Below are 15,093 nucleotides of genomic sequence, written 5' to 3'. Positions count from 1 at the left end.
ATTAATTACCTAAATTTTATTTATGTTTCCTTGTAGCATTATTTTTTATCTGACCTATTAAGTTTACTGTAATTTGGGTTTTCAGGCACAGTTCAACTCTTGCACTGCACAATGTTGCAAGTTCTACTTTTCAGTTTAAAATGATTGATAAAACAAATAAAGATGCCCAAAAAGGAATACATTAACCAAATGCATTTGGATTGCATATTATTTTGAACTAAGGGACAGAAAATAAATAACAATTCTACTTTCAGTTCAAAATGATTGATAAAACAAATAAAGATGCCCAAAAAGGAATACAACCAAATGCATTTGGACTGCATATTATTTTGAACTAAGGGACAGAAAATAAATAACATGGGGTCTCTGTTGTATCTCAATTTAACTTGAGCTTGGATTTTCAGTCAGGGGTGACCTTTGACCTATTACAATTTCACAGTTTGGATTTTCAGTAGATGGTAACATGGTTTTACTTTGGTCATAATAAATTGTCAAACAGTGAAGAATACTAGGTATTTTTTCATCAGATAAAATCTGAACACAGGAAAAGTTGGGTAAATTTCACCAGTTTAACCGGTGCCTAAAGCATTTTCTACAATTTTGTCCTCTCTCTCTTTGTCAGCATCCTCTGAAATTCCAAACTTTCACTTGTTCTGGCCAAATCCAAACTGTTAATAACACTATGATTGATAGGCACTAGTGAAGAAAAGGCCATGCTGTCTTCCCATGGTGGATACAGTGTTAGGGATAGGATGTTGAAATGTCTTCTCATACATCCCAGGACCAGGGACTTTCTGAAAAACAAAACTTAATACAATCATTTGTTCTGGGGTATATTGTAGCTTTTGTATACACAATTCTGGGTACATTGTCTTAAAAATAGATATAAAGGTTTGATATTTAGCAATACTGGTGATAGTCATCTACCATACATCTGTGATCCACCATTATAATGGTCACTCTAAGAGATATTACTCTATTTTTGAGTTCTATGCACAGGAGCCAGTAACACACTTTGCATGACTTTACATGATCGTGATATATACAAAAATATCCTTTTTGTATACAAGAGGTCCATGGACCACAATGCTCACCTGAGTAACTATGGCCCTACTTGTTCATCATCAGCAGATCCTTTTTCCTATATATTCCTATGTAAATCTTTGATCGCCCATGGTGTTTCCGTATAAATATTACTGTTCATGGCTCTGCTGTTCTTGAGTAGAAGATTTTTTAAAGGTTTTTTCTATGTATTTCTATGTAAAACTTTGATTGCCCACTGTGGCTCTACACCCTACCCCCTGGGGTCATGATTTGAACAAACTTGAATCTACACTACCTGACAATGCTTCCATATAAATATGACTGTTCATGACTTTGTTATTCTTGAGAAGAAGAATTTTAAAGATTTTTCCCATATATACCCATGTAAAACTTCATGCACCCCTAGTGGCCCCACCCTTTATCCAGGGGTCATGATTTGAACAAATTTGAATCTACACTATATCAGGAGGCTTTGGTGTAAGTTTCATCTTTTCTGGCCCATTGGTTCTTGAGAAGATTTTTAAAATGATGCCAAGGATACTCTGTGCCAAGTTTTGTTGAAATTGGTCCAGTGGTTCTGGAGAAAATGAAATTGTAAAAGTTTACAATGACAATGACAGACATGGGAAAAAGCTCACTTGAGCCCTCCCCTCAGGTGAGCTAATAATATAGTGATCACATAAAATCAAGCAAAGTATGTTACTGGCCCCTTTGGAATTATGTACAGAAGAAACTACATAGGTCAGAATGATAAGAAGGTCCCCTGTTTGTAATAAGCTGAAACTTTGCATGTTTGAAAACTAACCGTATGTGAACTAGAAAATCGTGGAGTTCTGGATTTGAAGCTGGATGATACAGCAGTGAGGGATCTTTGATGTGTGTGTTCATAATTCCCTGGTCCAGGTCCTTCTCTCTGAAATCATTTAACCATTCTGAAGATTAGCTCACCAAAATGTATGAGGTGTAGAGATGAAACATTATGTGTTCTTTGGATTCATTCTAGGACCAAGAGAACTCTAATGGCTAATACAAAGATCTTAAGGAGGAGTGACCGCTAAGAAAGATAAGTTTTAAAATAAATAACTTTTTCTTTAAGAAATCAACCAAGTTTTATTTCAAGTTTTGCCCCATATGGTAATTAGTGCTTCAATTTCTTTTTTTTTTCAATAGAGAATTGTCAAAATTACTTAAAAAATCAATTTTTGTGAGTCGAGGGTCTCGTCTCCCCTTTATAGATGCTGAGAGGCAACTCTTGATTTTTCTTATATATATACTCACAGGTTTGAATGGTAGCGTAGGGAACCTTTTATGTTGTGACCGGAACATATAGTGTCTGTATGCAGAAAAAAAAGTCCATCAGACACATTGTAACACGTTACTGAAATCATGACATGCGAATATTGAACATAACTTTCAGTTAACTTTTCTGTGACAATTTTATACTGCTTAATACAACTTGGTGCATAAGTGCGTGAAGAAGTGAAAGAGAAATACTCACAACTGAAATTCGTTTTTCAAGAACTGAATTATTTTATAACATAACATTAAACACTGAAATAGTAATAGGTATTGACTCACTTTGAAGATTGTTTGTCTGTTGTCATGGAGAGAAATTTTTCCATATCATATTGCCCTGGACTAACATTTATATCCTAAAAATGTTATTTCTAATTAGATTTGGTGAACAATACTAGATATTTTTAATGCGTCCACTATTATTATTGTAATCAAGTTTTTAGCTCACCTGAGCCGAAGGCTCAAGTGAGCTTTTCTGATCAAATTTTGTCCGTCGTCCGTCTGTCTGTCCGTCCGTCTGTAAACTTTTCACATTTTTGACTTCTTCTCAAGAACCACTGGGCCAATTTTGACCAAACTTGGTACAAAGCATCCTTGGGTGAAGGGGAATTTAAATTGTTAAAATGAAGGGCCAAGTCTCCTCACAAGGGGAGAAAATCAAGAGAAGACAAAAATAGGGTGGGGTCATTAAAAAATCTTCTTCTCAAGAACCACAGGGCCAGTAAAGCTGAAACTTATATGGAAGCATCCTGGGGTAGTGTAGATTCTAAATTGTTCAAATCATGACCCCCGGGGGTAGGGCGGGGCCACAATGTGGAATCAATGTTTTACATAGAAATATATAGGAAAAATCTTTAAAAATCTTCTTCTCAAGAACCACAGGGCCAGAAAAGCTGAAACTAATGTGGAAGCATCCTGGGGTAGTGTAGATTCTAAATTTTTAAAATCATGGCCCCCGGGGGTAGGGCGGGGCCACAATAGGGAATCCAAGTTTTACATTGAAATATATAGAAACAATCTTTAAAAATCTTCTCAAGAACCATTGGGCCAGAAAAGCTGAAACTAATGTGGAAGCATCTTGGGGTAGTGTAGATTCTAAATTGTTAAAATCATGACCCCAGGGGGTAGGGCGGGGCCACAATGGGGAATCCAAGTTTTACATTGAAATATATAGAAAAAATCTTTAAAAATCTTCTTCTCAAGAACCACTGGGCCAGAAAAGCTGAAACTAATGTGGAAGCATCTTGGGGTAGTGTAGATTCTAAATTGTTAAAATCATGACCCCAGGGGGTAGGGCGGGGCCACAATGGGGAATCCAAGTTTTACATTGAAAAATATAGAAAAAATCTTTAAAAATCTTCTTCTCAAGAACCACTGGGTCAGAAAAGCTGAAACTAATGTGGAAGCATCTTGGGGTAGTGTAGATTCTAAATTGTTAAAATCATGACCCCCGGGGGTAGGGCGGGGCCACAATAGGGAATCCAAGTTTTACATTGAAGTATATAGAAAAAATCTTTAAAAATCTTCTTCTCAAGAACCACAGGGCCAGAAAAGCTGAAACTAATGTAGAAGTATCCTGGGGTAGTGTAGATTCTAAATTGTTAAAAGCATGACCCTCGGGGGTAGGGTGGGGCCACAATAGGGAATCCAAGTTTTACATTGAAATATATAGAAAAAATCTTAAAAAATCTTCTTCTCAAGAACCACTGGGCCAGAAAAGCTGAAACTAATGTAGAAGTATCCTGGGGTAGTGTAGATTCTAAATTGTTAAAATCATGACCCCTGGGATAGGATGGGACCACAATAGGTGTATTACATGGGGGAAAGTCTGGTGAAGAACAGCAGGGCCAAAGTTACTCAGGTGAGCGTTGTGGCCCATGGGCCTCTTGTTTTACATCATAATTTTACAGCACATTCTATATATTTTATAACTCTGTGTATACACCCACACTTGTGAGTTGTATGATATTTGCAATTGTATTCGATATAAGAGCATGGAAAGGACAGAAATGCTATGTGATCCAAGGAAAAAGAAGAGACGTGAATGAAACAAAAAGCATGCACACAACATGTGATACACATACCCTTCAATTGTAAACAATGACTGGTTTTTGTTCGGGGGGGGGGGGGGTAACAAGGGTATTTTAGGTTGTGAGTACCATCATGCTGAAAGCGTAATAATTGTGACACAGGTACGGACAGGGGAGGGAAACAATCATCAAAGACACAGAAGATCTCATTACATGCCAGTTCTGGAGATATACCAGATATATGCGCAATATAAGAATAAGAGAAAAAAAAGAACTGATGTGTTGGTCAATATCGGAACTGCAAAATAGGGCTAGCTGTATGAGAGTGAAGACCCTCTCCACAGTGTGATGTAGGTGGCGGTGGCTTCCAGTGTGATTGTACAGTGATTGATGTAAACTTTGTGTTTTGTGTAAGTGTTGGCTTACTTTGAAGGTTGTCGAGATGTTGTCATTGACAAATACTGTTCTGTATCGTATGCATTAGGACTTATATTTATGTCCTACAAATTAATCAACAAAGCTTATAAACTTATCTTAATTATAATTTAATGACTTTGTAAAGTAGAATCTTAGAGAAGGCGTCAGGACTTACTTTGTCTTTATGACCAATAACTAAAAAGTTCTGTTTGCTTCTATCTGTGGCCCGGAAATTGTAAGTTGCTGGTGCGTGTTCAAGTCTGCAAAGAAAAGTATTATATTTTACAACAAAATATCAACTTAATTAAAATATTCCAGAGAAAAGATTGAAAATGATTAAATGAATGTTTATAAATAGGAGGGGATGGGACCGATTCCTTTCTTACCAAAAGAATTTAATCCGTTGTGTCTACTTGTCACTACCTTTTGTTGTACACTAAGTATACTGCACCTTCATGCACTTACATTTTTCTTTATTATTTCATATAGTGTGAATTATGTCTAAATTGTGCATTTATATATGTGGAAATGCCTCTCGGGGCCCTTGATTGGTAAATAAAATATCTTGTATCTTGTATAGTGATAAAAAAATTAAATAAGAACCATTCATCGAGTTTACCACATCCTCACAACGTCAGGGGTCCTGAGTCAACACGTTGCCGTTAATTTTTTCATTACTTAAAATAGGTTGACGAATTTTAATTGAACGATGAAAATGTAAATAATTAGTCACTTGAAGACCTCACAAATTTACCAAATACCATTCCGTTGTCTCATACATCGTAAAATCCTTAATATTCTCCATAATAATGTAAATAAAAACATCAGGGTTTCATTTTTCTTGATGAAAATTAATCAATAAAAATCTTTCAGGCCAAAAACTAATAGGTATCATGCAACTGAAAAATGTTTTATGTCATAGTTTATTAATTTAATGTGTCTTTGATTTTTTAAAAATGTAACTGATTAAAAATATTGGTACACTTTACACTTTATACAAGGCATGCGTGAAGATGATTACAGGCCCGTAGGAAGCAATTTCAGTTTGGGGGGGGGGGGGGGGGAGGCACAGTCATACATTTTCCGTTGAAGGAAAATACCAAAATTTCCTTGACAAGCAAAAAAAAAGGTCACCAGACGTTTTTATTGAGGGGGCACAAGGATATAGTATCTATGTTTTCTATAGTACTCTATATATCGGCAAAATTCTTTTCCATGCTCTTATATTGACACCCCCCCCCCCCCCGGTTCCTACGGCCATGGATTAAATTTCGTTCAAAATGAAAAAAAGTGGGGGTTTTTCTTCGTTTGTTTTGTGCATTTTCAACTCTATTTTTCATGAAAAGAATTACATATTCATTTTTTCTTGCAAGTAACTACGGCTGGTGAAATATATTCATAATGAACGGTGAAATTATACATTTTTATTTTCAATTGGAAAGCTCTTAACCTGTTATGTCCAGTATTGGTTATTACTTTAATAACTAACACACAAAACTACCAAGCAAGAGTTCCCCTTGACCAAAACAATGTCAATACCTCTCTAAAAAGTGTTGGAATTCGTAAGCTCCGGGTAACAGCGTGGCCCCTTTTCCGTGTGGGTGTGGATCTACTTTTCTGCCATCTGACTTAAATCTGTACGTATTTTGTTTCTTTTCTATATCCTCCAGGAACGTCCCGCTCTCATAGGCCCCAGGAAGGGGGGTTTCCTGTCAAGAGAGTATAAAAACAATTTGAACTGCTGTCATAAGTCAGTAATACCCGCACTTAATTAAGTGTAAATATATTCTCCTTTGTACCAGGGTAATGAAACCTCATTAACCAACACATACACGATACGCCAAATAGTGGAGGCGAAACTAACTTGGGGAGAAGCGCTTTGAAGAGTCTCGTCAACTAACTAAAAAATTTACATATGTTGGTGAACAATTAAAAATATGTTTCTTTCTTTCTTAGAGCAACAGAAAATTAAATGAGGATGTTCTTTTCTCTATTGTACAAGCCGAGGGTAAATCGTTACTCTCTGTGCAGAACAACTCGCAACCTTTACGTGTCTTCTGCGGAATAATCGGCTTACTGAGAAATGAACCAAAACAATCAATGTCTGAAAAATATTTTACGATCTTCAACTTTCGTGTAAAAATCGATGATAATCTGCAGCTACTGCTATCAATGTCACAGACAAAAAAAGAGAAATTGTTCTTCAGACGAATCGTTAAAACAGAAAAAAAAATCCTAAATCACGGCAGTGCTGTACTGATGAAAAATGAAGATAAAGAACAGTAATAATGCTCAAAAGTCAATTGGAATAATACAAATTGGGAGCAGAGCAAACACGGACCTCTAAAAACAACAGAGGTGGGATCAGGTGCCATGGAGGAGTAAGCATCCCCTGTCGATCGGTCACACCCGCCGTGTGCTCCTTGTCATGATGGGGGAAACGGAAAAATCCGTAGATAATTCGGTGTGAACACAATGGCCTAACAATGTGTATGAAAAGCTCAGTCAACATTCGACATAACGATTGATTGTATTTGCTAATGGTCATTGTATCGACCTTAGAATTTGCGAAATGTCGACTTTAAACGAGTCTGTTGACATCCTTGTATAATCAACTTATTTGTCAATAGCTTGCCTCCTTTTAGAAATTGTTCGTACGAAGAACATGCTCTTGCGTATCGAATCAACTGGGAGGCTAATCTCCATATTCAGGTAATAACAACTTGTAACATTTTAAAACAGGGAGGATACTTTTTACAGAGACAATTAATTGACTATCACAGTTCAAATGCCCATCGACTGGAGATCATCCCCGCTGCGGTAGTTTTAAATTGAATAACTATCTAGCAAAGACGCATAAAACTACTAAATAAATAAAATAGCTACTTGAAATTTATTTTGACACATAAATGAATAAATACCAGCAATAGAGCACGAAGATGTTTTAATAAATGCAAGGATGTTTGCTTTTAATTGTGTACAATAATTCACTCAACGCTACAAACCAAAAGTATATCGCAGAGTTCTTCAAAACATTTCGTTTATATTGATCTATCGGAACTGAAACATTCAAGCTTATATATTCTCACAAAAAGTAAATTACATGTATACAACATTGCTTATTTCTTTATTCAGAATAATTGGTTCTCATTTGTGTTATCTATTCTTAATAAATGCATCAATTAGAATAGAGAATATTATAACAGTATTGTATGTTTATTAAACCCCAATAGAAGTCTATATGAATTCTCAATCGCTGCAACACATACCAGCTTCACTCAGTTTCACTCATGTTCGTCAAACCTGTATTAATTCCAGCAACAAACCATAATAAAGAATTAAATAAATTACAGCAGCTCGCGCAAATCAGAAACTCAATTATTGCTGGGGTGTATTAAAACAAAAAAAAACATAATAATTTGATTTTAGCAGCAAATGGCTCTTGAAGAACACAGGAGTCGTATTCCAACTTTTTTTTTTAATTATTTAATTACAAGAACTAGATCTCTCACTCCGTGTCACTAATATAGTAACAGACTCACCCTGATATATGTTCGCCACCACCCCCTCCCTCTCCGTGTTACTAATATAGTAAGCATAGGCGTCGGAAGCAAATTGAAAGTGGGGTGGCTAATTGAAAGTGGGGGGGGGGGGGGCTAAACCAACGGAAAAAGGTAAGCCCCAGTTTTGAATGCCTATATTTTGTCTATCTTTGGAAAAAAAAGTGGGGGGGGGGGCTAAGCCCCCCTAGCCCCCCCCCCCCCGACGCCTATGGTAAGTGACTCACCCTGATATATGTTCGCCACCACCCCTCCCTCTCCGTGACGGGACCCTCATAATCCTCGCTCAAGGCCTTGCGTTTCTGAAATTATTCAAAAGGCTGTGTAAACAATACAAAAATTGATGGATAAAAAAATTCTGTGTTATTGATTTTATAATCAATAAATATTTTTTTTACCAAACGCTGAACTAGCCAAAATAATTAATACAAATGTAACAGGCCTCGGAAACGATGTCTCGAACTTACTAGCCAGGGGTGCTTTAACTGTTTGTCCTCCGGAGGGGTGCTGGCTGGCCGGGATCCCGATTTCTTGGCTGGTGGTTTGGGGGCTAGATGGGGGGTGGTAAGTCGAGATGTTTTCTCTTGGACGGGTGTGAGGGGTGTCGCGTGCGTCAGGCGGCTAGCCATTTTGAATGAAGTATTTACCTTTTTTAACTCGATCGATTCACACCTGGTTCGGTTGCGTCCCTAGTGACGGAAGACGTATCACGTGGCCAGCAGATTAAATGAAATGTTTTGTTGTGTGATATGTAATGAAAGAAAATATTTTAACAGTTTGATAGATTTAAATACCTGTTCTTCGCATGTCGTCTATGAGCACTCGCATGAATGCAGTTCATTTAAATCAATATATTGATAATTTAAAATTACAATATGGCAAATTCACATATTGCACTTTAAAAACATTATGAATGATTTTTTTTCACTTAAAAAATTTATTAAAACAGAATCAGTGGAATAAAATAATCGACAATTTACAGCAAGAGCAACTGTACCAAAAAAATCTCATAATTACATGCAAAAAAAAAAAAAAAATCTTATAATTACATGCATATAAGTGTGCTAAATTACGACCGCTTCCATACATAACCATTTGAGAAAACAGGTATCTTATAATTCAGCTGTTAATGAGTAAAAGAAACTTGTGGGATATTTTATTAAAGAACAAGCAGGTTCTGTTTTGTTGAAGACACCCTCGATTACCAAGTATCGCTCTTAAAAGTAACAACTCACTATACCAACTCCACGAGTCAGAAGACACTGTCAATTACTATAAGTACCGCTCTAATAAGTAACAACTCGCTATAGATTTTGTTTCCACCAATCAGAAGACACTCTCAATTACTAAGTACCACTTTTATAAGTAACAACTCACTATAGATTTTGTTTCCACCAATCAGAAGACACTCCCAATTACTAAGTACCGCTCTAATAAGTAACAATTCACTATAGATTTTGTTTCCACCAATCAGAAGTCACTCTCAATTACTAAGTACCGCTCTAATAAGTAACAATTCACTATTAATTTTGTTTCCGCCAATCAGAAGACACGCGTGGCGCCGTGGTTAGAGCGTCTGCTTACGTCGCGGGTTCGAATCCACGGCGGGACGTCGCAGAAGGTGTTGGCAAGAAAAAGATCCCTCACTGCTCAATGGCCCTGAGTGCCGAGTATAGGTATAAATTTGCAGCCCTCCACCACCAAGTGGTGGCGTCTCCATATGGGTGAAAAATTCTCGAGAGGGACGTTAAAAAACAAACAAACTATAACTAACTAAGTACCGCTCTTATAAGTAACAACTCACATATCGCTCTTATAAGTAATAACTCACTTTAGATTTTGTTTCCACCAATCAGAAGACACCCTCAATCACTAATTACTGCTCTAATAAGTAGCAACTCACTATAGATTTTGTTTCCACCAATCAGAAGACACTCTCAATTACTAAGTACCGCTCTAATAAGTAACAACTCACTGTAGATTTTGTTTCCGTCAATCAGAAGACACGCGTAGCGCAGTGGTTAGAGCGTCTGCTGAGTAAGGAGTTGATCCTTACGTCGCGGGTTCGAATCCACTGCGGGACGTGGAGACCGGTCCTTCTCATGAGACTGTATAAACCGTGTCGCAGTGGATGCTGGCACGAAAAAGATCCCTCACTACTCAATGGCCCTGAGTGCCGAGTATGGGTAAAAAATTTGCAGTCCTCAACCGGCAAGTACGTGGTGGCTATGAGTGAAAAATTCTCAAGAGGGACATTAAACATCATTAACAAACAAACAAAAAACACTCTCGATTACTAAGTACCGCTCTTATAAGTAACAACTCACATACCGCTCTTATAAGTAACAACTCCTATAGATTTTGTTTTCGCCAATCAGAAGGCATCCTTGATTACAATCGCTCTAAAAAAAAGTTACAACTTAATATACAGGTACCGCCGAAATTTGGCTGAAATATAATCAATCAATCATAGCTCAACAAACTTTTTAACCTTGAAGTTATAATTACAACTCACTATAAATTCAGCCAGGAAACACTCTCGATTACTAAATGTACCACTCTTATATGTCAGTTTTACTAGGACAGCTTAATCAAATGCATTAGTTGAACGATGGTAGAGCAGTCATTAAAATATTTGTGTACGTGTGTTTGTCTGTGTCAGGTTTTGTCATTTACAGACTGGTACAATATTTTATTCCACACTACCATCACATATTCTTGATATTTTCGAATAAACCTTTAAGATGAATTAAATATTTAAATTTAATATATTTGATTTCAAATTTATTGTTGTACTGCATATGGTATATCTAAATAATTGAGCTTTACAGAGACTTTGAATTCGCTTGTTCTCATTACACGTGATTGATCCATCACTCGAGGTCATTTACACGTGTCCTTGGCCTGTTTTCAGTAATACTATTTCATTTGATACTACTCTTCCTTACTTGACTTTGTATTCTGTATATATGTAAATATGTTCATGTACCTCATATACCATTGTATGGTCTGAAAGAAATAAACAAACAAAAAAAATCCAGTTCCAGCAAACTGGTAAAAGGTTAATTAAATGTTCTTCTTATCAAACATGGAAAGCTTGCGATAAATGTTGATTATGAAATGTTGTGTAAATAACCAATACAATCACGAAATGAATTGATACATGAAAAACAAGAGTTAATTACGCATATGAATGTTTCCTAAATTACATGTATATGGATGCACATGATTACGAGTAATCTTTCTCGATTGCTAGTCGGATTTTTTTTATTTGAAGCTAAAATCCAAATAATTCTTTAAAGTCCTCTCCATTTCCAGCACTTAGAGGCAGAAAATCCATTACGATCATGTTGTAATAGTATCAGTTTTTTTTTCGGGCTCTGCACCTAGGCTTTTTTGCGGGGAACTTAAGAGAAAAGCTTCAATTAAAGATTTCGACGGATTTGAATGCTGTCGGCCTTTAATTATGTAAAATGATATAATAATTTTGAAGTTTAGACACAAAACTCCAGTTCAGCTTTACGTTATTTTCATTTTCCAGTCTTTTCCATTATGAAACCTTTTAAAATACGCTCATGCTGCACATTTTTTAAGTACATGTATATTTTCCGATCAAAAATTAAAAAACAAATAATTCCTTACCGAGAACAATGAACGAAGAACGATTTTAGGTCTTGCCCTTAAGCGAGTTTTACTGTCTAAAATAAGGCGATTCTAATTTTATCACCTTAAAATGAAGATTCACCAGAAAGTAGCACATTTTTAACGAAAAACTCAGTTAAAAAAAATATTTAGTCGATAGTCGGTATGACCGAACGACAGTCGAGTACTCGAATACTCGTTCACATTCCTCATAATGATTTGGGTTCAGACTGCAAGATATATATATATATATATATATATATATATATATATATATATATATATATATATATATATATATATATATATATATATATATATATATATATATATATATATATATTAGGGATGGCAATTTGTAACCGGTTAACCGATTACTCGGTCGGAACGACGGCAATCGATTAGAAAATCTGTAATCGGTTAATCGGAAAAAATAAAATATTTGTTATATTAAACACATTTTTAAAAATTTTATTTAAAAAAAAAGGAATTTCTGCACAAAGGATGATCATTTAGGATTTAACGGATCTAATTCGGACGTACATGTAATTATGAATCTCCAGATTGAGAGCGTAACGTAATTGGTCAGTTCATGTAGTGTTAATTACTGTGAAAACATCATGTCGTTACCCTCGACTGTCCTGTAATTCTTCATTGATAATAATTGAATCATTGAGCACTGTGAATTGGCGTGTTTGTCGTTTTCCATTTTTTAATCCAATTTATTAAACAAACATTGTAAATTAAGGGCTATAAAGATCGCATGTAGTTTTGATTATCATAGTGAAATTGCAGAAAGAACTTTTGTGATATCTGCTCTGGAAAATTATCAAAGATTTCTTTAGCTTTTTTTCATGGTTTTCTCATTTTTTGTTCTTGTCTACTGAAATAAAAAAAAATATGTACCCGTACTTTTCTGATCCAGAATCAAGACTAATGGAATGTTTTAACTTCTATCCTCTTATCTGAGTCTTTTTTTGTATATGAACAGAGCTACTTGAAACACAATTGTCAAGAAAACTTGCATTTTGATACGATTAACCGGTTAATCGGTCGGAACGTCTTGCGGTTAACCGATTAGCAATTCTGTAATCGATTGCCATCCCTAATATATATATATATATATATATATATATATATATATATATATATATATATATATATATATATATATATATATATATATATATATATATATATTGCAGTCTGAACCCAAATCAGGATCATCTCAAAATGTCCTTAAATATTCTAGAAACAACAAGCAACAGATAGCACAGGAAAATAGCTGCATGTTTTTTCATATTCAGTTTTATTTTATTTTCTTTTTTTTTTTTTGGTTCCTTCTTTAAGGTTTTTTAAATATGCATGACTCGGAGTCATAAAATCTGGGGACAATTATCGGGTGCTGTATTCGAGAGGCCGCCGTCCGTGATAAAGCGAGGTTCTGCGTAGTTTGAACTGTCACGTCATTTGAATTATTCTCGCTGTTCAATTTCTCCGCCATCCCAACTGGCTCCAATTCTTCTTTCCTCTTTGCTCATCTTCGCTGATTTATACGTCAAATTAGATATATCAGATTGAGCCTGACAAAGACAAAGCTCAAAAAGGAGATGGCATAGCTAATTTTCCTTTTATTCAAACTCTCATTCAGCTGCTAAGGCGCTTTATTGATCATGTGCTGTCAGTAATCAAATTATTTAGAAATGTCAGAAAGTGAAATTGTACCAACACTGGACGAGCAGTGATTTGTTGGAAACTCGAATCACGGAATTTAAAAATAAAATCTACAGAAATTACAAAAAAGAATCAGGTAAGTTTAATCTATTAAAAGATAAGACTTAATTAAGTGGATGCTGTTTTATTTTTTAAATAAAATCTTAAAGTAACTGAAATTTTAAATGAATTTTAGTGTTTAATTGTTTTAAGACGTTTTAGGTATGAGATGGTTCAGTTATTTTGCTACATGTATACATGTATATTAATGGCAAACACAATTTAAATTTTTTTTCGGGGGGGGGGGGGGGATGCTCTGTGCAGATGATCCTGTAATGTACGTCAAGTAGCAGTACTTATAGCGATCTTTTTTTTTCCCTAACGGAAGACATATACTTTAACCTGCATCCGTCGGAAAACACCAACACATATTGTTTACTATTATTATGGTGATACACTATTTTTATGGGGTCTACATTTTTCAGTTTTGACGATGTCTTCTTTAACAGGATGGGCGGTGACACAAGTCTACAGGAGAACATCGTAGCCGCGGCATGTGTTATTCTGGTCGTAGTTTTCATCGTTTTTCTCTTAATTGTGGCTCGGGCCATAATTGTTAAGTGGCCCAGACTGTCCCAGGAGGAATTTTTAGAGGTGGAGCCCATAAACCAACAAATGGACGTGTGGTCAGTACAGCAGTCGGAACCCTGTGATCCGGCAAGCCCAGAAACTGAGGAATTTATCAAATGAGGGACTGCTTAGTGATAATGTATCTGTTTCTTTAAAATCAAAATATTGAATTTTCTTAATAGTTGACATACTGTCAATAAAAATCGAATGTAACATTTTGTGTTTACATGGGATTGGTTATCAAGTTATCTTGGTGTCGGTGTGTAGCTGAAAACCACAATATTGTGGTGTTAATCATATCATGCATTGTGGTAGCATGTTTATCGTGCACTGTTGTGTCATCAAGTCACAATATTTGTTTATCGTGCACTGTGGTGTCTTCAAGTCACAAAATTTGTTTATCGTGCACTGTGGTGTCATCGAGTCACAATATTTGTTTATCGTGCACTGTTGTGTCATCAAGTCACAATATTTGTTTATCGTGCACTGTGGTGTCATCGAGTCACAATATTTGTTTATCGTGCACTGTGGTGTCTTCAAGTAACAATATTTGTTTATCGTGCACTGTGGTGTCATCGAGTCACAATATTTGTTTATCGTGCACTGTGGTGTCTTCAAGTAACAATATTTAATTGTTTATCGTGCACTGCGGTGTCATCAAACCAGATACTATATTATACATGTACATTTACTGGCTGAGTTCGAGGGCAACATGCGTTTTGTCGGACACAAGAACCAAAATATCCGGTAGGCCGAAGGCA

At 35.8% G+C, this 15,093-nt stretch overlaps 1 protein-coding gene and 1 long non-coding RNA gene across 2 annotated transcripts; one reads left to right on the top strand and one right to left on the bottom strand.

Moving 5' to 3' along the window:
• Positions 1-173: 173 nt before the first annotated feature.
• On the bottom strand, positions 174-9,196 carry LOC133183159 (protein STPG4-like). The gene is made up of 8 exons (XM_061318112.1): positions 8,815-9,196; positions 8,575-8,649; positions 6,327-6,496; positions 4,963-5,047; positions 2,623-2,696; positions 2,323-2,377; positions 1,850-1,957; positions 174-794 (listed from the first exon to the last, which is right to left on the bottom strand). Exons 1-8 carry the CDS (start codon positions 8,974-8,976, stop codon positions 681-683), a joined length of 843 nt encoding a protein of 280 aa, XP_061174096.1. The 5' UTR covers positions 8,977-9,196; the 3' UTR covers positions 174-680.
• A 4,269-nt stretch (positions 9,197-13,465) lies between these two features.
• LOC133183158 (uncharacterized) lies at positions 13,466-14,545 on the top strand. Its single transcript, XR_009720595.1, has 2 exons — positions 13,466-13,799; positions 14,212-14,545. It is a non-coding gene; the product is annotated as an uncharacterized LOC133183158 (long non-coding RNA).
• The last annotated feature ends 548 nt before the right edge of the window (positions 14,546-15,093 follow it).

Source organism: Saccostrea echinata, unplaced genomic scaffold (genome assembly GCF_033153115.1).
Source record: "Saccostrea echinata isolate AGI-Se365-2 ecotype Australia unplaced genomic scaffold, CSIRO_AGI_Sech_v1 ptg000009l, whole genome shotgun sequence".
Lineage (NCBI taxonomy): Eukaryota > Metazoa > Mollusca > Bivalvia > Ostreida > Ostreidae > Saccostrea > Saccostrea echinata.
Note: the sequence above shows the minus strand (reverse complement) of the source record. Positions and strands in the feature narration are given on the sequence as shown.

Bases quoted from the DNA above. Each gene is read 5' to 3' on its own strand.
- LOC133183159 (XM_061318112.1), bottom strand. From the start codon at position 8,976: ATGGCTAGCCGCCTGACGCACGCGACACCCCTCACACCCGTCCAAGAG. The intron at 6,497-8,574 runs GTGAGTCACTTA...CTCTCTTGACAG, and splicing joins GGTGGCGAACATATATCAGG to GAAACCCCCCTTCCTGGGGC. The intron at 5,048-6,326 runs GTATTGACATTG...TTTTCTTTGCAG, and splicing joins TTCCAACACTTTTTAGAGAG to ACTTGAACACGCACCAGCAA.